The sequence below is a fragment of the Grammomys surdaster genome, unplaced genomic scaffold (genome assembly GCF_004785775.1).
Source record: "Grammomys surdaster isolate TR1022 unplaced genomic scaffold, NIH_TR_1.0 61, whole genome shotgun sequence".
Classification (NCBI taxonomy): domain Eukaryota; kingdom Metazoa; phylum Chordata; class Mammalia; order Rodentia; family Muridae; genus Grammomys; species Grammomys surdaster.
In genome coordinates this window covers 500,787-521,938 of record NW_021604563.1, presented here as the reverse complement: position 1 = coordinate 521,938, position 21,152 = coordinate 500,787, and the positions used below count along the sequence as shown (strand labels likewise).

At 42.0% G+C, this 21,152-nt stretch overlaps 1 protein-coding gene across 1 annotated transcript in view; it reads right to left on the bottom strand.

Moving 5' to 3' along the window:
- Btk (Bruton tyrosine kinase) overlaps positions 1-17,055 on the bottom strand; it is a 42,807-nt gene extending 25,752 nt beyond the window's left edge. The window contains exons 1-5 of the mRNA XM_028778495.1: positions 16,893-17,055; positions 8,368-8,538; positions 7,439-7,537; positions 3,417-3,485; positions 60-141 (exon numbers count right to left, since the gene is read on the bottom strand). Coding sequence (XP_028634328.1) covers positions 60-141; positions 3,417-3,485; positions 7,439-7,537; positions 8,368-8,508 — 391 coding nt within the window. The 5' untranslated portion in view covers positions 8,509-8,538; positions 16,893-17,055. The remainder of the gene's footprint in view (positions 1-59; positions 142-3,416; positions 3,486-7,438; positions 7,538-8,367; positions 8,539-16,892) is intronic.
- Positions 17,056-21,152: the final 4,097 nt, after the last annotated feature.

Genomic DNA, 21,152 nt, shown 5'->3' with positions numbered 1-21,152 from the left:
CCTCTCTTACAATTTTCTTTCCCTTTCTAAAACTAGTTTACTTTCAAAGCAATTCTCACCATTTTTGAGCTGATGAATCCAGCGCTTTCTTAGCTCTTCAGTTGGGGAGAAAACATAGAGAGGTCCTTCATCATATACGACCTGGGGTGACGAACAAAGCAAATTCTAAGGTTAGGGCTCAAAAAGCAAAAAGAACAATCTCAGAGCAATGAGTGAGTCTTGAGGTATAGCATTGTATATTTGTTGTATAAAAGGAAGAAAAAACAAACCAACAGCGTCTTCAGTTAGCAGTAGTTCAAGGGTCAGGTAAACCAGCTGAAGAATTCCTGAACTACTTGTGTCCAGGGATGTAAAACTTCAAAGCTCTTGGCTTTTGAATACTCTTTTTTATTTCTTTTTTCGAGACAGGGTTTCTCTGTGTAGCCCTGGCTGTCCTGGAACTCACTCTGTAGACCAGGCTAGCCTCAAACTCTCGAACTCAGAGATCGGCCTGCCTCTGCCTCCCAAGTGCTGGGATTAAAGGTGTGCGCCACTACTGCCTGGCTTTGAATACTCTTAAGTCCCATTAATGTATGTTTTAATTTATGTGTCTATTTGCTTTACAATGTTTCCCTTAGTTCTTAGTAGAATTTTTCCTTTAGCAGAGAATATTTATGATCTCAGTATTAAATTTTGGTTTGTATGGAAGAAATTGAATTACACGACTTAAACTTTTTAAGATTTTTTTTGGATTGGATAAGACAGGATAGAATTTTAATTTGTGATGATTACACCTCTCTCCAGTTGTTTTTTCTCACTAATATTTGCCAAAACAAACCCAAATTGAAACTACAAATTTATTTCAAATTGAATAAGAATATATCTGGGCTTATCATCAAATTCGTCAGTATTCTTCAAACACCATTTTCACTGTGTTAGGTATTACAGAGATGCATAAAATATAAAGGATTTGTTTCTAAAGTCAAGCATGGTGACATATACCTGTAAGCCCATTACTCAGGAAGTTGAAGCAGGAGGATGGTGAACTCTAGGCTAGCCTTGGGTACACAGTGACAATGTGTCAAAAAAAGTTTGGGGTCTAACTCTCATAAAGTTAATAGATATCATACAATGAATTCTAAAGTAAATACAGTTTTTTGAATTATGAATTATTCTGAATTATATAATGCTATTCTTCATTATCTGCTCATGAAGCTAAACAAGATCATGTTCAAAGACAGTGAGAATAAAAGCAATGTCACAAACACCCTACCTTCACAAGTTTTTTAACAGTCAGCGACATGAAATCATTTGACATTTTTCTTTTTGCCTGTTGGCCTTGCTGTGCTCATAAATCCATGACAGAAAGCCCCCTCCCCTGAGACTTTCCACTTCCTTTTCTGACTTTCACTGCTCAGAGGCTGCTACATTCACTGCATGTGACCTACATAGCTCTCAGGATACAAACAAGCCAACTGGAAGCCCAAATCGTACTTTCTTCTACGGCTTACATCGTATCTATCAAAAAGACACTCTTCATTTGTTTCAGACTAGACCAGAAAGTATATGAATATCTAATAAGCCTTCCCCATACTGAATTTCCTAATATCCTATCCCTTCCCTCCCCTTTTCTGCCTTTTCAACCCACATGACCACCATTAAATAGGCATGCAGAACCAGGAGGAAGTGAGATGAGCAGTCAATAAGCAGAGTGTCTTTCTCAATTTAGTCATCACAAATAAGACCTAACAGAATAGGGCTCCTGCTGATTTGTAAACTTTTTGAGGTGTAGATGGAAAGAAGTGGTACATGGGGAAAACACAAAAGCAAATATGCTTGTCAATTTCATATATTGTGTGTAAATTTCTAAAATGTAAATGAATAAATAAGCCTTTGCTTATTTACATTTTTTCTTTTTGCCTGTTGCTCTTGCTGCCCAGGAGGCTTCTGATGCATATTTACTAAATAAAGGGCTTCCAATAGTAAATATATGTAATTGGCAGCTCAGAAGTGTCTTCCAAGGACCTGAGAGCCATTCTCATGAATGTTGACATTCAAAGAATAAGACATAGAGATGCCTAAGACTCCCTAGAAGGACAGAATCCTAATTTATGTCATTATTAGTAAACAAACACAGCTGGGCTAATCTCATTTACACTAACCTACTTTTTCTTTGCTTTTACTTGACTTCAAAAAAAGAAAACATTAATCCTGCAAATAACACAGCTGAGGTATGTATTAGCCAGCCCCAGCTTTGCTTTAAAGACCCAGCCTGACATAGAATTAATTATAATAATTGTTGCCTGGGTTACCTTTCAAGGACCTCCAAGGTCTCTTACCAACCAGAATTACCATTTCTGACTGGGTGTGATAGCAATAGTTAGTGAGCCTGTAATCCAAGCAGCTGGGAGGCTAAGGTAGGAGGGTTGTAAGTTTGAGGCCTGCCTTACATCTCCTGGAGAGATCTCATCATTTTTTAAGTGAGTGAAGTAGAGAAGAGGAAGATTAGCCAGGCAGTGGTGGCGCTCGCCTTTAATCCAGCACTTGGGAGGCAGAGGCAGGTGGATTTCTGAGTTCGAGGCCAGCCTGGTTTACAGAGTGAGTTCCAGGACAGCCCGGGCTATACAGAGAAACCCTGTCTCGAAATACCTAAAAAAAAAAAAAAAAGAAGAAGAAGAAGAGGAAGATTAAGATGGCGAGTATGGGATAGAGAGGGAGAAGACTAAAAGGGAGGTGGGGTCAGGAGGGAAAGGAAGACAGAGTAGGAGAAGGTTAGGAGAGGGGGATTCGAGGGACAGAGAGTGGGCTGAGAGAGCGAGAAAAAAATTAGAAGGGGTAGGATGAAGAGAGGAAATTAGGAGAAACCATTGGCTCTTCACTTGTGCCTGTGCAGTTTCTCAAAGTATGGTTTAATAGAGATGAAAACTCCACCCTTGGATTATACCATTTTCTGAATATGTGTCCCATGAAGAACCAAGACAATTGATTCTGCATTTGCCAACAACTGATTATCTTTAACCACCTGTCTCCATACCTTATGTTGCCCTGTTTACGTTTTCAATAAATGGCCTCCAACCCTAGCAGGGAAGACTATTTGAGACGTGCATCTCCTACTTTTAAAACCATCTGCCTTGTAAGGAAACTCTCTTTTGGAAACTCACCTTAGTGGCTGGCATCCTGTGCAGTGGGCCAAACAGGCCTGGTTCCTTAACATGTCTTCCTTGACAACTTCAATTTTTGCTCACTGGGACCTAGTATCCTTCAACTCATTCCTTTTTGTTTGTTTGTTTGTTTTTTGTTTTTTTGTTTTTCGAGACAGGGTTTCTCTGTGTAGCCCTCGCTGTCCTGGAACTCACTCTGTAGACCAGGCCCTTCAATTCATTCCTAATGACTCCTTACAGAGGCTTTTCTAGAGTGCATTAGATAAAATAACTCACCTGGAATGGGTACGGGAACCTTTCAATGATTGAAATCTGTTCCATTTCACTAGACTCCTCACCCCTCCTCTGTAATGAAAAAAGGAAGTAGGGTTGGTTACCTATGGATTTAGTGGTGGTTTGGATGAGAATGGCCTCCATTGGCTCATGAATTTGAATACTTGCTCCCTGGTTGGTGAAATGTTTGGGGAAGGATTAAGAAGTGTGGGGGTAGGTTTGGAGGTTTCAAAAGACTCATTTCCAACCTCTCAGTTTCTGAGGTGTGGATCATGATGTAAACTGTCAGCTGTTCCTCTGGAGGTGCCTTTGCTCCACCATCATAGACTCTACCCCTCTGAAACCATAAGCCCCAAATTAAACATTTTCTTTACATTTCTTAATGTTTATTTATTTATGTATATCAGTGCTCTACCTGCATGTATACTTGCATGCCTGAAGAGGGCACCAGATCCCATTACAGATGGTTGTGAGCCACCATGTGGTTCCTGGGAATTGAACTCAGGACCTCCGGAAGTGCAGACAGTACTCTGAACCACAGAGCCATCTCCCCAGCCCGTAAACATTTTCTTTTATAAGTTGTTTTGGCCATGGTGTTTATACAGTAATAGAAAAGTAACTAAGACAGAAATGCTGCTCTTTCCCCAAGTTTCTTTCAGTCCTGCGACTCTTCTACCATGGCATAAAAAAACTGTAGCAAAAATGTCAGATCTTTATTTTTTAAAAAATATTCATTTTGTATTTATTTATATGTCTATTCCATAGATGTCAGAAAGTGACATGCTTTGCCTCGGACCTGGAGTTATGGTGATGGTGAGCCATCCACTGTGGATGCTAGGAACTGTACTGCCTTGGCAAGAGCAACAATTGCTGTTAACTACTGAGCCATCTCTCCAGGTGCCAAAATAATTTCTTAATGTTCACTTCCATTCCAATAGACCCATAGACATTTCAAATCATGAACAAAAATGTAGTTTCTCAACAACTGGTGCTAGGAATTAGATAGCTATTTCACATCACACCTCAATGTAAAGTTCGGATGGATTTAAGCAAATAAGATGAAAGGAGAACTATGATGGAATGGGGCTGTAGCTCAGTGCTAGACTGCTTCCTTATACACACGATGTTCTGGACTCAATTACCAGCACTGCAGAAAAAAAAAGTTATAGAGAAATGAGGATGTGGGTGTGATGGTACACAGCTATAATCCCAGGGCTTGGGAGCCTGGGGACAGAGGGAGCTTAAGCCAACCTGGGCTACTTGTGCTACAGAGGGAGACTGTCAGACTGTCAAAAATACAAACAGGGAAAAAAGAGAAACAAAAAGAAGAAAGAAAGAGCTGTGTGTGGTGGCATACACATTTAATCTTACCATCTGGGAGGCAGAGGCTGCTTTTCCTAAATTCAAGGCCACCCTGGCCAGCCAGAAATACATAGTGAGACCATTTCTCAAAGAAGGAAGAGAAGGAAGAGGAGGAGGAGGAGGAGGAGGAGGAGGAGGAGGAGGAGGAGGAGGAACAGATAGGTTAGAAGAAGGAAAGGGACTGTGGGCAGAATAAAATAATCAAAACCAAATTTAAAAAACTGGAAGAATATTTTCAACACAATAATAGTAACAAAGGACTGATCGTCTTATATCAAGATGTCTTTGAAAGTGTTAGAAACTCAGTAAATACCTCAAAAAAGTGGGTTAAAGGAGAAACATGCAATTCACAAATGACACATTATTGTTCAATCTTATAGGTAAAAATGTCAGCAATGAAATATTCTTTTTTTTCTCCAAAAATTTAACTATTATTTAAAATATCTCATGTTATAAAGAATGGGGAGAATTACATCCTGTGTAGTTTTCAACTTCTAGAAAATGAAATGGAATATAAACAAAAATAATAAAAGCATTATTGGAATTGGGGGGATGGCTCAGCACTTAAGAATACTGCCTGTTCTTGTAGGGGACTAAGTTTACGTCTCAGGACCCACACCACAAACACCAGTAACTTCTGGTCCAGTGAATTTGACACCCTCTTCTGGCCTCCATTCACATCAGACATGCACACAATGCATTTTTATATACATGTAGGCAAAACATTCAAATACCTTAAAAAATGTTTGGGGCAGAAGACGGCTCAGTAGTTAAGAGCACTTGCTATGCCAGGTGGTGGTAGCACATGCCTTTAATCCCAACACTAGGAAGGCAGTGGATCTCTGTGAGTTTGAGGCCAGCTTGGTCTACAGAACAAGTTCCAGGATAGCTAGGACTAAACACACACACACACACACACACACACAACCTGCTTAAAAAAAACTAGAAAAAGCAAAGAGTACTTGCTAATCTTGCAAAGGACCCAGATTTGGTTCCTAGTACCTACATGGAGGCTCACAACTGCCTGCAAGGTCAGTTCCAGGGGATCCATCCAACACCAGAACGGATGCAGTGTTCTGGTCTCCATGGGTACCAGGTACCAGGCATGCATGTGGTGCACTTATATGCATATATACATTCACAAAATTGTGAACAAACCTTAAAAGGGGACCGGGGAGATAGTTCCTGAGGAGATGGTCCAATGGTTTGGCTACTTTTTCAGACAACCTGGATTTGATTCTCAACAGTAACTTGGCAGTTTATAAATGTCTGTAACACCAGTTCTCCAAATGGCTCGGAGAGTCAAGGCACTTGTCACCAAGCCTGATGACCTGAGTTTAATCTCTAAGACTTTCATGGTGGAAGGCAAGAACTAATTTCCAAGAGTTGTTCTCTGGCTTCCATAGTCATGCTGTGGTGTATTTGCACTTACATGCAACAAACAAACAAACAACTAAGTGCAGCTGGGCATGCTGCCACAGCTTTTAATCCTAGCACTGAGGGGACAGGCAGTCTCTCTCAGGCAGGTCTCTCAGGCAGGTGAGTCTCTGAGTTTAAATTCAGCCTGGTCTACATAATGAATTCCTGGCTAGCAAGTGCTACATGGCGAGACTCTGTCTCAAATAAATAATCAAGAAATAAATAAACACATACAAACACACATAAATATATAAATAAATAGATAAATATAATTTTAAAAATGTACAGGGAAAAGGAGGAAAGGGACAGAGAAAGGTACCTGGCTCCCACAGACACCTAAACAGGTGCACATGTATTTGCATACACTTATGCCATACACACCCAGAAAAAAATATCTAAAACACCAACTCCCTCTCAAATAAAATAAATCAAGGTATATAATGTCATTGTATTCTAATTACATAATATATATGAGTATATAGATATAAACCTATAGATATGAAACACATGCATAACCACATATATACATACATATAAACACAATACATACATTTAAAATCAATCTTCAAATAAAGAAAGCAATTTTTCAAATCTATGTATGTATGTATGTATGTATGTAGTATTTGCAGGAGGAGCATACCTATGGAGGTCAGAGGACAGCCTCGGATATCAGTCCTCACCTCCCACCTTCTTTGAGACATGGCCACTTTTTCAGCTGTTGCATATGTCAGACTAGTTGGACCCTGAGCTTCCAGGAGTTCTCCTGACTCCACCTCCCAGCTTGCCGTAGGACTGCTGACTTTGCAGATGTGCATGCACTACCAGGTCTGGCTTTAGGTGAGTTCTGGGGATTCTCAAGCCCTTGGCCTTGCTGTGGCAAGCACTTTACCATCTCCCAGGATGAATGAAAAAAAAATTATTTTTCTTGCATGTTTGTTTTCTATCTGTTTCGTGTGTGTGTGTGTGTGTGTGTGTGCGCGCGCGCATGTGTGTCTGCATGTGAGGCACAGTTCTCATGTGGAGGGGAGAAGACAGTTTTCAGGGCTAGAACTCAAGTCATCAGCCTTGGCAACAAGTTCCCCTCCCCATTGGGCAATCTCACTGGCTCCCGGTGAAGAATTTTCTAAGAAAACAAAACTATGTTCTACAACACACTACACCACCACCATTGTATTTAGAGTATTTGAGAGTTTCAAGTGCCTTACAATCTGTAGCACCCCTCATTGTCACCATCCTCATCTTACCGGAATCTGTCTTTCTGGTGGAGGATTTTTTTCAGGAACTACTGTTTCAACACACGTGATCTTCTCAACATCTATGGAACCTTTCTTACTGCCTCTTCTCTGAAGGAAAGAATGAGGAAGAAAATGGAGAAAGATTACGAGTGATCAAGCAAGCAGCCGTTTACACAGTTATCTAATCACCCTTTGTGGTGAGGTGGTACTTGCAGCCTAACAGAACCTGGTTTTTGGTTTTGACACAAGGTCTCACTCTGTAGCTCTGGCTGGCCTGGAACTCACTATGTAAACCGAGTGCTGGAATTAAAAGTATGTGCTACTGTGCTTGGTAGAACCTGTTAGCTTAAAAAACAATCCAGTGTTTTATCTAACCTTTAAATAACAAATGGGAAACAGATAACATAGAAGAATAAATGACTATATGTATTTTTGTCACAGAAATAAAAAGGCAACGTCAAATTCTTGGATTTTATTCTCAACAAGCATAAGCATATAGTGAGTTCTTACCAACCACACAATTCTATGGTAAGATATTCTTTTCGTTTGTTTGTTTGTTTGTTTTGTTTTTCCAGATAGGGTTTCTCTGTGTAGCCCTGGCTGTCCTGGCACTCACTCTGTAGACCAGGCTGGCCTCGAACTCAGAAATCTGCCTGCCTCTGCCTCCCAAGTGCTGGGATTAAAGGCGTGCGCCACCACTGCCCAGCTCTTGGTAAGACATTCTGAACAGCTTCTTAACACACTTGACTTTTTTCCCAGGCATGACTGTACCTACTCATAGGCTAGGAAATATTTTTTAAAGTTTGATGTACTTAGCTCTACTTAATTCCTACCCACCACCCCTTTCTACCATGGAAGACGTATCTTGTGTCTCACAGAAGATCCGAGACTATGTCCTTGAAATCTCAAAATACGGGCTTCTTATTTGGGAAACTTACCCCACGTTCAAAGTCATATTCATAGTATGAAAGTTTGTGTACAGTCAAGAGAAATAAGCGCTTCTTAAAGTTTAAAGGTGATGTTTTCTTTTTCTGTTGGGAGCGCTTCAGAAAGATGCTCTCCAGTATCACTGCAGCCATGGCTCCCTCTCTCTGGAACTTGTTTGTGTGCTGTGAATAATGAAAGGTTTTAAGGTTCTAGCATAGTCATCTTTGTCCTACCTGATTCCGCCTCAGCGCTGCTACACACATATACAACACTAGCGAGGAGCCTTATTTCTGCCTGACCGCCTTCTTCCACAGTCCCCAACTTGGTCAAATGTCAAGTATAGTGAATGCATACTATTTAACCAGGGGATTGATTCTACGTGGTGAGTTTACAAAACCAGGCTTCTTGTGTAAGGGAACTGAATGCTCTAGAGCCCAACAACATACCCCTGGGTGGTCAGTAATGTCTAGACACCACTTTACACTATTTGTCCTTTTAGGACACATGTTCCTAATCTGTAAACAGCACATTTTTCTGTGAACCTGTTGATCCTGATATTCTCAGAAGAGATAATTCAAATACCAGAAGTCACTAAGGCAGATACTGAACTATCAGTTCCCAGGATCCTAAACAATGATGTAATTTTTCAAAAGTTGACCCACTCAGGTCTGTAGCTAAAAGGACATAGAGGCTTCACCTGTCCTTATGAGCATACAATACTGTCATCCAGGTGATTTAGCTCACTCCCTGCTGACCAGGGAATAAAGGAGAAGCTTTGTTTATAAGCTGAGACCAGTTTTCCTCCAGTAGGTTAGCACTTTGGCCTCCCTAGCCCCTCCCCTTAAATGGTTTCTTTTAGATGGCACCAGGTAAAAGTGATTCCAATGGAGCAGCGGTTAAGAGCACTCGTTGCTCTTGCAGAAAACCAGGATTCAGCTTCCAGCACCCAAATGATGGCTTACAAACCACTTGTAACCCCAGTTCCTGGAGATTTTGGTGCCTTCTTCTGACCTCCTAGGCATGCTAGTGGTGCATATATGTAAGTGCAGGCAAATCACTCATAACCATACAATAAAATAACATCTATTTTTTTCTCAAAAAAAGTGCCATAACTATGTTGCTGTTAAGGATGCCAGCTGTGCTCATTTAGGAAGAACAATATGCTTAGAATACTCCAGAAAATTTCCCAAAACCATCAAGTGCTTTTCTGTTAGTGCTGAGGACTGATACCCCAGTGTAGCTCATGCCAACTTTCAACTCATTTGGTAGCCCAGGCAGGCACAGACAGCATTGCAAACCTGCTGTTTCAGTATTTACAATGCTATCTAGGTTACAGCCCTGCCACGCCAGGCACAGCTCAACAATGACTTCTTCAGACAGACACACAGACAGACAGACAGGGATGGACACACACACACACACACACACGTATGCACGTGAACAAACACACACACACTGACTCCCTTCACTCAGTCTACCTAAAGTTTATGCACAATTTTACCAAATCTAAACTTTCATTAGAAATATATGTGAATATATGATAGTCATAAAAAAATCAATCACAGAGTAACCAAAAATCATTTTATGTCCTTGGAGGATCAATGGCTTTTTCCCTGCAAGGAGTGCAGAATTTTATTTTCACAAAATATTTTCTGCTTTTGATGGCACTATAAAAGCCAAATAAGTAAAGTCAGCACTATTACTTTTTTTTTTCTCTGAAAAAGTGATTTTTTTAAAGCAGAGAGAGCAACAGGGGTTCTGTTTTGCTGGTTTTTAATTAAAGCCTGGTGCTGTGTACAGTTATTTTGCTCTCCCGTGGTGTAAACAGTTCTATTACCATGCTGAGAAGACAAAAATGGATTCAAAAACTGTCAGAATGATCTCTGCCTCTGTCCATGGCACAGCTGCTGCTGCCTTCCAGCAGTGGGTTGTGTTAATGTTTTGTTGGTGATCTTTAGAAAGAAACGATGTAGAAATGCAAACCTTTCCCTTCACCTTGCTACATAAGTCCCCTTTCTTGTCCTCTGCCTAAAATGGACTCCCGCCAGAGTGACAAGCCATCAGTCCTACCTTCAGTTTCAGCTCAAACTCCAATTTTCTGCTTAATAGCATAATTCTCCAATTACAAGTAGTGGTAACATGGCAAACCTTTGTACTCTAGTCTTATTAATTGCTACATCATAGAGTAATAAGTCATTATTACTTATTATTTGGTTATTACACATTAGTTATAATTAATAAGCCATTATCACTTGTTAATTGTAATTAATACGTGATTGTTACTTATTAATTGTAATTAATAAGCAATTATTACTTATTAATTGTAATTCATAAGTCATTGTTTATTGTAATTCATAAGTCATTATTACTTATTAATTGCTAAGTCACTTGTAATAATATCACTCTTGCTTCATGATGAATTACAATCAAGTACCTCTTCATAATCAAAGACCCAAATTATGCAAGGCAAAGTAAAACCCTAAAGAAACTGAGTAGCATAAGAAGTATAGTGTCAAAAGCATCCCAAGGAACCACACCCATTAGCATGTGTGCTAGAGAGTGGATCACTCCTGAGCCCCTTTACCTTCAGTTATGTTGTGTGATCTTAGTGGACACATTCCCTGCTTAGACCTAGCATCAGTTTCAGTCCTGACACCTGCTCTTATGTCCTGTAAGACATGTTCTCTCTCTCTCTCTCTCTCTCTCTCTCTCTGTTGTTCGAGGCAGGGTTTCTCTGTGTAGTCCTGGCTGTCCTGGAACTCACTCTGTAGACCAGGCCGGCCTCAAACTCAGAAATCTGCCTGCCTCTGCCTCCCAAGTGCTGGGACTAAAGACGTGTGCCACCACTACCCGACAGACTTTTGTCTCTCTCAAGTGCTTGTGTTGAGGCAAGTGTGCTGGTCTAAATATGAGGAAGTAAGCCACCACGCCCCTCTGATCTCGGAGCGAGATGGCCTCTACCTCTAGACCATTGAACTGCATGGTTACTGGAATGGCCATGGTTTACTATCCCTTTGATCTTCTTCCTTTCCTTAGATTGCAATCCAGACTCACACAATCTAAAAATGTGGTCGTTCTTTCTTAGGTACCTCTGGTCCACTAGCCAATAAGATAAAGGAAAAGGCATCTATCTCTGTGTCCTCCAGAAGGCTGGCACAGTGCAGCCAGCTGCTCTTTGATAGCAAGTAGAGCCTTGGAGCTACTTATTTCGGGAAGCTCTACTTTTGCCTCTAGCAATTTCATTGGCTAATAGAGACATCCAAACACACACAAAATATGCATGATGAAACCTGACCTGGCACGCATTCGTCAAGGGGTGAGAGACTCAATGGAAACAGAAGTAACAGAAATGTCACACATACTGAGAGAGGTTCATACAGGTGATGAAAAAGAAAAGGGAGAAAATCTGACTTGTTTGTGTGACACATGGTTTCAGTGTGATAACAATATTAAAATCCAAATACAAGAAATACACATAGCCAGCTTTTTGCAGCCTCTCAGCTCTATATGCAGCAGCAGAATTTAAAAAGAGGAAGCCTATTAGTAAGAGTTCAGTTATCATACAAACTGCACTATACCGAGGCATTAATATTAATAGCACTTGAAGAGTCAATAAATGAAAGCATTACTGGCAATTATCCTTGTTTATGATAAGATAAAACACTACTAGAAGCAACACTGGAGCAATATGCAGTAAATGACCCAGCTTGCCTATGATGGAAGACAGTTGATGAGAGGGCAGTGAGTCGCCAGTACTCCGATAGAACTACTTAACCAGAATATCGAAGAAGTAGCGTTTTCTCATTATTTCTCCTTTAAAGCTCTTGGTAATTGGCCATCAGGCATCTGACTATTTCGATTTTTTTTCCTTAACAAAATGGAAAAGAATTCCTGTTCTAGTATCGTCTACCAGTCAGGCACTTTATATTATTTTATCATTTATGTTTGTACTGCTGGGAATGAAACTCGGGACCTTGTGCATGCTAGGCTAGAGCTCTGCCATTGAGCCACACGTCCCAGCTTCTGACCAACATCTTCCATGGGTTCTTTCATTTGTTCTTGGCCTCAAACATAGTGAAACTAATATGTGTAAATTGTGTCCCTTGTTCATCCTCATCCATCTATAGCTCCTGCTGTATCTTGCAGTTTCCGTAGCATGCTATTACTTCCCAGGTTGATTTAGGTTGATATCCCTTTTTCTCCCCACAAGGTTCCATGTAGCTGAGGCTCTTATTAAACTTTCTATGTAGTCAAGGATGACTGTGTCCTTCTGATCTTCTCTTTCCTTTACCCGCTGAGTGTTTGGATTATAGACCTGCATCCCTACACCCAGTTTATGTGGTGATATTAAACCCACTGGCTCTTTTGTGTTTTCTTTTCTCTTCTTTTCTCTTCTCTTCTTTTCTTTTCCTTTCTCTTTTCTTTGAGAAGGTCTCACTACATAGCCCTGGCTGTCCTGGAACTCACTACGTAGATCATGCTGTCCTTAAACTCATAAGATTCCCCTGCCTCTGCCTCCCTAAGTGCTGGAATTAAAGGCATGTATCAATGCCCAGACAAAAGAAAGGTCTTTACAACGTCAAGCCCAAAGTATTAAAGTATGGCAACCCAATTGTTAGCCATAAGTTCTCAGGAAACACCCCATTGAAACCTACCTACTTTGTTAGCACTACAGGTGACCAAATTCATGATGAAGACTTCCATTATATTGGGCTTATTTTTCAATTGAGTTTTTGTTTCCCTTTGGTTAAACATTTATTTTTTCCCTGTTATGTCAAAATAATGTAAATTCATTGTAGAAAATGTTTCAAGTTTAAGGATATTAAAAATTAAAAAATCAATTACAAGCTTTATATAGATAGATGTGTTAGAATTTTGGCATCTTTTTCATTTTTTTTTTCTGTGCACCTTTCTTTTGATAGTTGGAATCATATTGCACATATCATGTGTAGTTTGCTTATATTTAAAATTATCCATATATCCATTCATCCATCCATGCAACATACTTCTTGCTAAAAACAGGTTCTAGGAGTCTTGTTTACTATTATTCCTAGCCACGGCTGTGAAGTCTGAGTGACATCTCACCACTCAGGAGGCTGAGACAGGAGGATCACATAGTGAGGTTAAGGTCAGCCTGGGCTACACAGTGAAACCCTGTCTCAAAATCTAAATAACAAGAGAAAGAACAACAATAATAATACTAATGATGATGAGGAATTGGAGAGATGGCTCAGCAGGGTGCTTGTTGCTGGGCGGTGGTGGCACACACCTTTGATCCCAGCACTTGGGAGGCAGAGGCAGGTGGATCTCTGAGTTCGAGAGTTCGAGGCTAGCCTAGTCTACAGATTGAGTTCCAGGACAGCCAGGGCTACACAGAGAAATCCTGTCTCGAAAAAAAACATAAAAAAAAAAAAGAAGGGTGCTTGCTGCTCTTCCAGAGGACCGGAGTTCACTTCCCAGCATCCACATCAAGTCACTTACAGCATCCTGTAACTCTGATACTCTCTGAAGGCATCAGCACACACTTGTGCATGCATACACACCATACAGACACCACGCATACAGACACATGCACACACACAAATACCCACACATATTCCCAATACAGGCACATACACCATATATGTACTGACATATACACACAGATACATATACACATATACACCATGAAATCACACACACACACATACCATGTACACACAGACATATATACACACAGATACAAACAGACACACATACCATAAACACACACACACACATACACACCACAGTATTTAAAGAGATGTGAAAAATTGTGTGTACATTTTGCATTTTGCTACATATTGCCAAACTCCTCTCCAGAAATAGTGTACCAATTTATGCTCCTAACAGCAGGCCTTGGGAAACTACGCTTTTTTCCCTCGACATCTTTACTTCATTTTCACGTCACTTTCAGTATTGTTTTTTTAACTCTGGCTTTATTCTACACTTTTTCACAGGGTCGGTTGATTTTAATCCTCCATTTGTCTAAAACTCAATTCCACATAACTCTCTACAATTTCTTCATAGGAGTGAGGCTTTATTTGCTTTTTGGTGAGAGTCCATAGTGAGAACAGCTGGGGTTCAAATACGGAGTATAACCCAAAGGGTTTGCATCGTGAGCCTTATTTGAAGAGGGCTTTCAGAGAGTGGGCAGTGGGCAGGAATGCCTGTGGCTGGACTCTCCAGGTTTATAAAGGTCTAAGATGGTGATGCTCAATGACCGTACATAAACCTCCATAACAAACTGAAAGTTCCACGTGGCCCAATTGTTTCAGGCTCCTCAGAGATGTGTCCCCTCCCCCTCCCTGATGGCTTCATGCATAACCAAGCAGGTTTGGAGTAAAAAAAAGTCAAAGTCTCCTCCATAACAACAACTACTTCCTCCTCCTCCTCCTCCTCCTCCTCCTCCTCCTCCTCCGCCTCCCCCCCCCCCCCCCCCGGAAACAAGGTCTTACTCTGTAGTTTAGGTTGGTCTGGAACTCCAGGTAACCCTCCTGCCTACTGAGTGCTGGGATTCCAAGTGTGTGCCACCACCTCCAGCTCTTGCGTTCTGTTATACTCTGAATTCTAGCTATCCCTTATCTTCAGGGATTAGCAATGAGACCTCAGCATTGCTTGGGGAAGAGTAGAGACGCTGATACAGATGACTGTTTGGAGATCGTCCAAACTTTGGGTTTCAGAAGACATATCTTCCCCCTTATATCTAAGTGACTTCCTGCTATGGCTCCAGACCACTGACAAGATATTTTACAGGAAATTTGCTCAGATGGAAACAACAAATCATAGTGCCTGTTTAAATTGCACCAAGACCCTACAAGTAGATGGAAACTTACACTAGTTCTACCCCATAAGGCATTTGCAAAGTTTCTAAACAAAACACCATCAACAGCAATAAGCAACAGGAATCTCGGTTTTTTGCACAAGCAAATAGATTAAACAGCCTAACTAAAATAGAAGTCAGGTGGATGTGGCAAGGTCCTCATGTAATCCCAGCATGCAGGTGAGTAGGGCAGAAGGTCCACAAGTTTGAGACTATTCTGGGCTACGTAGCCTTGGCTAGGTGGGCAAGACCTTACTTCCAAATAAAAAGATAAACAGTCTACAGTGGATAAGGGAAGCCCTACGGGATACTGCATAGCTGTAATACTTTAGGTTTCCACGACAATTTGCATTTTGTGGCTTATTTCAAATAATTAAGAAAGGCAATAGCGCCCTTGCTTCAGGAGTGTGGCATGCAAGATGGGGGGGGGGGGAGGACCAGAGCTAAAGCATACGCTTAACAGCAAAAAGGATGGATAGGCCTTGAGCTGCGTACACCCACCCCGCCCTCAGCCTCTGGACAGCTGCTGCTCTGCTCCTGGAAATGTCTGGCATGGGTTAAACCTTCCAACCTTGAGAGCTGGGTAGTGAGGAGGATATGATTCCATTTGGATGTCTGGAGGCTCATTTCAGAATGTCTCCATCAGCTTAATCTGAGCAGAGTCAAAATCTCACTCTATTTGCCCCTAGGCCAACCCTCCTGGGCACCGGCAGGGCTCAGGTGGAACCAAATGACTGCTGAGATCCCGTACTTACTCTTGCCAGGGACCTTAACCACTTTACATTTATTTTCACTTGAAGTCCTGGGAATAACCTTCCAGAGCAAAGTAACAGGCAGGTGGGGAGGGGGTAAGAGAAAAGACAATGGAGCCTGAGGAAAAAGGGGCAAGACAAAAATTTGACGCAATTTCAAGGCTGTTAAGTGCTGATTCTGGATCAGGGGATACTGGCTAGGAAAGGAAGAGGAAGGGGAGGGAGCAGGAAGGAAATGAGAGGAGAAATAATGAAGCCAAGAGAAAAGGCAGCCATGCACATGGTAGGTAACTGTAAGAGGAAAAACCTTTCCGGAGACCTTACGGGTTGGCCACACTGTCTCGGCTGAGGTAGAGGCTGCTTTCCGCTGGCACTGTTTCCTACCCACTCTTACCACGAGGCTGCCACAGCCTCCACACAATCTTTCCTATGAGCCAGCTCCTGGTACTCTTTGGCCGTTGCCTCCACTCTATGTAGCACAGACCTTTCCCCAGTCAGCACTGCCGCTTGAGACACATGAGCTATTTTAGTGGCTGCAGATTAAGCGACCTCTTAGAATTCCTTCTTCTAAGGTTCTCATTGATACAAGGATACATTTCGTGCTGGGTGAAAATGGCTGGCTTTTACCCTGCTGCTCGCTTTCCCATCGAGAGCTGCAGAGCCCCCTTTCCAACATTTGCTACCTTTTCAGATGGTCTCCTCGGGTCACTCTTTCCTCTTCTTATAACCTCCCCACCCCACTCTCTGTCCTCAGAAGACATATTATATATTCCCTCCATCATTGGAAGGGAACCGGGGCCTTCTGCTGGTGACACTCCCACTCTCCATGAGCCACCTCCGCCAGTAAATATATGGCACCAGCCATGCTTCCTGTCCGACGTTTGAGGGTTCCAACAGAAGTAATTATGGCTGCTGCCCAGGCCCTGCCTCACCCCAGACCCACCTCAGTTCTGATTTAATGCAGGTAGCTCCCCAGACGTAGTGAGAAGCCGGGACTTGGAAGGTGGGACTCGATCTCTGAAGACTCTGGCCCTGGAGACATATTCTTACAGTCCAGAGAGGAAGGACAGTCTGAGCAAACCCCACCCTTTCACAGACACTCAGTTCCCTTTTTTTGTTTCCTGACTTAAACCAATGCCCTTTTCTTCTTCTTCTTCTTAGCAATATGGTATCTGGTTCCGAGCTGCTGTCCCTATTCCGATACCCCCCACCCAGCATTTGCCTGGGACCCCTTACACTCAGAGAGTCCGGCTCTGAGAGGCTCTTTCTTCCCATTACTGGGGTGGTTAAGTCCCCTAAGATGATGGGGCTGGGCTGAACAAACAGGTCATCAGACTACCCTCCCTGGGGCAAAGAGATGACATACCTGAAGGACTGTGGGGGATGATCAGCTTCGGAAGAATCGAGATGCCAGTCTCTTTGAGGTCTCTCCTGTGGCCTCAATAAGGGAGTCAGGGTCACACAATTCAACTTGGAGGACAATGAAGGCTCATTGGGAGATCCTGAAATACATAGCCTGACAGAGGTAGAGACAAGACTTCCCTGCTGAGTCATTTTCTAAGAAAGCATTTTTCTTCTGCAGATAAAGATGCCTGAATATAAGCCCACACAAAGACTTGTGCCCTTCCCCATTTTTCAGATGTTCTTTTGTGAATATTCTACCTTCAAAATTCAGCCTTATGAGCTGAGCCACGATGAAACAAACTTATAATCCCATCTACTGGGGTGATGGGGGACAGGACGATCACCAGTTCAAAGCTTGGACAACACAGGAGATTCTGTCTCATTTTTTTTCCCTCCAAGATAAACAAGGTATAATATTTTCTTTGATTCTATCAACTAGTAAACAAGACTAGATGTGTTTTTTGAAGCCTGAATGTTCCCTTAGCAGGTCCCGAGTTTGTGTCTCAGTTTCCATCTTCTCTGTGAGGATTCTCCTGAAGAAATGTAGCCAGTATTTTCCACATGATGGTGGCAGAGGCCCTGGTGATTGATCTTGTCCATCTTCTCTCTTGGGCCACTTTCATATTGCCTTACAGAGACATTACACTTTAATACAGAAACATATTACCGATCCCAAAAATTGGTCAGAATTTGGAAAGCACTAGGATTTTTTTTAAAAAAAAAAGCATTTGTAGAACAGCAGATTGGTAATTCATTATATTGGTATAGATCAATAGGCACCAGGTATTATATGGCTCTCTCTACTTTATTGACAAGTTATGGCCTTTCCTTGGTCACATGCAGTAGCTATTCTAGTCATCAGTGGAGTGACCATAGACATTCACCATACCTCCGTTTTTCTTCAGTGAGATGCTTCTTGTCACATGCCCCATCATTTCGAAAGGTCCATTTAGGGCGGGAATTGGGAGTTAATAGCAGCACTGTGGGAAATTAGACAGGGAAGAAAAGGCGGAAGGCAGAATAAAGGTAGGAACTTTTTCACCCTTTGGTCACAACCTAGTACCCTCATTCATACCAATAGGAATATCCCAAAATAGTGCGAACAAATAAGCTAGTGAACATTTAAATTATTCCCCATGGAGATGGGTTGGCAGGTAAAGCACTTGCCAATACCCATGGAAGGAGAGAAGTGATTTCCCTTAGTGGTCCTCCTGACCTCCACACTCATGTTGTGGCATGCACACATGCATACACTTAAATACAATGTGCTATAAGGTTCTGATCTTGGTGCTGTCTGTAGTAAACAGTTATGAGGAAGATAAAGTAGCCCAATTAGTGTGTTGTATAAATAGTGAAAGGCTGTGTACTTGATGCATCCGAGCAATTAATATTGAAAAAGACCTTTGTCATTTGGCTTAAGAGATCAAACTCAACAATGTGTTTTCCAGGGTGAAGGGTGCCATCTCACAACTAGGTTCCAACTTTGAAATTCAAATATCTCCAGGTGGAAGTAGGGTGGGTGGTTGGAGTATCTGTGAAAATGGTACCTGGGCTTTGTGACAGCAACTAAAAGACATGGCAAGTCCGAAGCAAAAATGGCTGAGAGGAAAGTTAAGGTGACATTGAGCTTTTTTTTTCTCCTAGAAGTAAAATATCTAGAGGAAAGTGAATCTCTTCTAGTCTTGAAGCACCGAGAACTAAAGAGTCTTAACTAGAGTCCTGTCTACAGTTCTCAGTGCTTCATTTTAGGGGGAAAGTAAGGAGCACAGACATGTAGAAAACAGAAAAAAAATAGTGCTAAACAAATCGTGAGCTATAAGATGAGTAACTTCTGGAGAATCAATGTGCAACGTGGAGACTGTATTAGTACTCGGTTTTGTACTTGAGGTTGGATAAAAGAGCAGATTTAAGTGTCTTCAACCTACACACACACACACACAGATACACGCACGTGCACGCACACACACACACATGCACAAACGCACAAACTATTGATGGTGATGAATGTGTCAATTTGACTGTGGTAGTTACTATACAAGATGAGTGTATATCATGACATCATATACCTGAAACACATGCAATTTTGTCAATTAAATATTTTAAAATAAAACCTCCCCCCCCCCAACTACATCACACAGGAATGATCAAAAGAACCAAGTTTGATTCGCTGAAGAGGGCCAGTTGTCTTCTCATCTCCAGATCACTTACATGTAAAACAAAAAACAAACACATCAAAAATTTAGAAACTCCCTAAAGGCCAGTGAAACTTTTTAACTAGAGAGAAGAAAATCTTGCTGGACATCAAATGGTGGCATGGTAAAGAAATGTAACCGACAATGGCGTTATTATTACCTTAACCCCAGGAGATCACCCAACAAAAATAGGGGTGAACGAAGTGTCAGCTTGTTTCTGGAGCATTATGCAAGCAGGATACTTCAGGGTCTCCTACTCTTAGTTCCTTGGCCACTGCTGCCTCCTTCTGCATTCTGGCCCATTTGTCTACCTACATTTGCCTCTCTTTCCCTGTGTAATGTACTGGCTAAGGCTAGGGCTATGTCGTATTAAATGGCTTAAGATCAAATTCCAGCTTCAAAATAACCATGTGTGCAACCTTTGGGTAAGTGCATTTAAGGCCTCACGTGCCTCAGTCTCCTCATTAGGTGAATACTAGTAATAGTAAGCCGCTCCTGAGATGGATAGGATTTAAAGAGGCAGGCATAAAGTTGCACATACCTGCGATCTCCACCACTCAGGACAAGGATCAGAAGTTCACAACCATCTTCAGCTACGTAGGTGACTTTAAAGGCAGCCTAGGATTAGTGAAGCCCTCTTTGTCACAAAGATAGCTGTTATAATACACAGGCCATGATAGTAATATTATGTGATGTGAAAAGGAAGGTAGGTTCTGGAGTCATAACACGTGGGGGTGTGCATTCTGAATACACCGCTACTGACACTGGACAAATGGTTTCACATGCCACCGGAAACCACCACCGGTTTCCTCGCCTGGAAAATGGAAGTAGCATTACCATCTTTCTCCTAGAATTACTCTGAGAATCTATTTTTAAAACTCAGTCCCCTTCAGCCTTTCTCCGCTGGACTATCTTGAAATGTCATGCATGCCTGCTGGCACGTATTCGGGGAAGCAAAGTGCTGAAGTATGTTTTCTTTGTTGACCCGAGTACTTCAGAAGCTGGGTAAATTCATTGCCAGTTTTCAGAACCAAATTAGCCAATTTAGTTCCTCAGCCGCTCGCAGCTATTACTGTTCGTTTTCTTCAATGTACGTAGCCTGGAATTGGACATTAATGAGCACATTCAATTACCTTGTTCGGCTCCAACAACATTGCCCGAAACAGAATAGACAGTAAATAAACATGTGGACCCACTGATCACACGAGAAAGGAACTGAAGCAATTAGCTCCATCCCAGGGCTTCCTTGAGCCACACTTTGATGCAAAAGATCATCTTTGATCTCCTTGAAGAGGAACAAGAATGTTTTGCTGAGGTGAAGGAACCCTCCACTTGATCCTAGTCCCGGTACTGCTCCAACACGAGTCTGGGGAGAGAACTGCTTTCTTTGCATAAGCTACTAAATTGCAACGTCTGCCCACAGCTACAGGCGCTGGGCGGGAGGAAGTGGAGCAGAGAGCTGCAGACCCTAGGCGGAGCCTCGGCTGAAACTCGCATCTGCAGCTAAGACAAATCATCCACCCGTAAGAGGGCGCTGTGCTGAGATCCCTACAGACAGACTCTATGGTCGCTGTTTCCCACGACTCTGAGGAAGTGCACCAGGCACC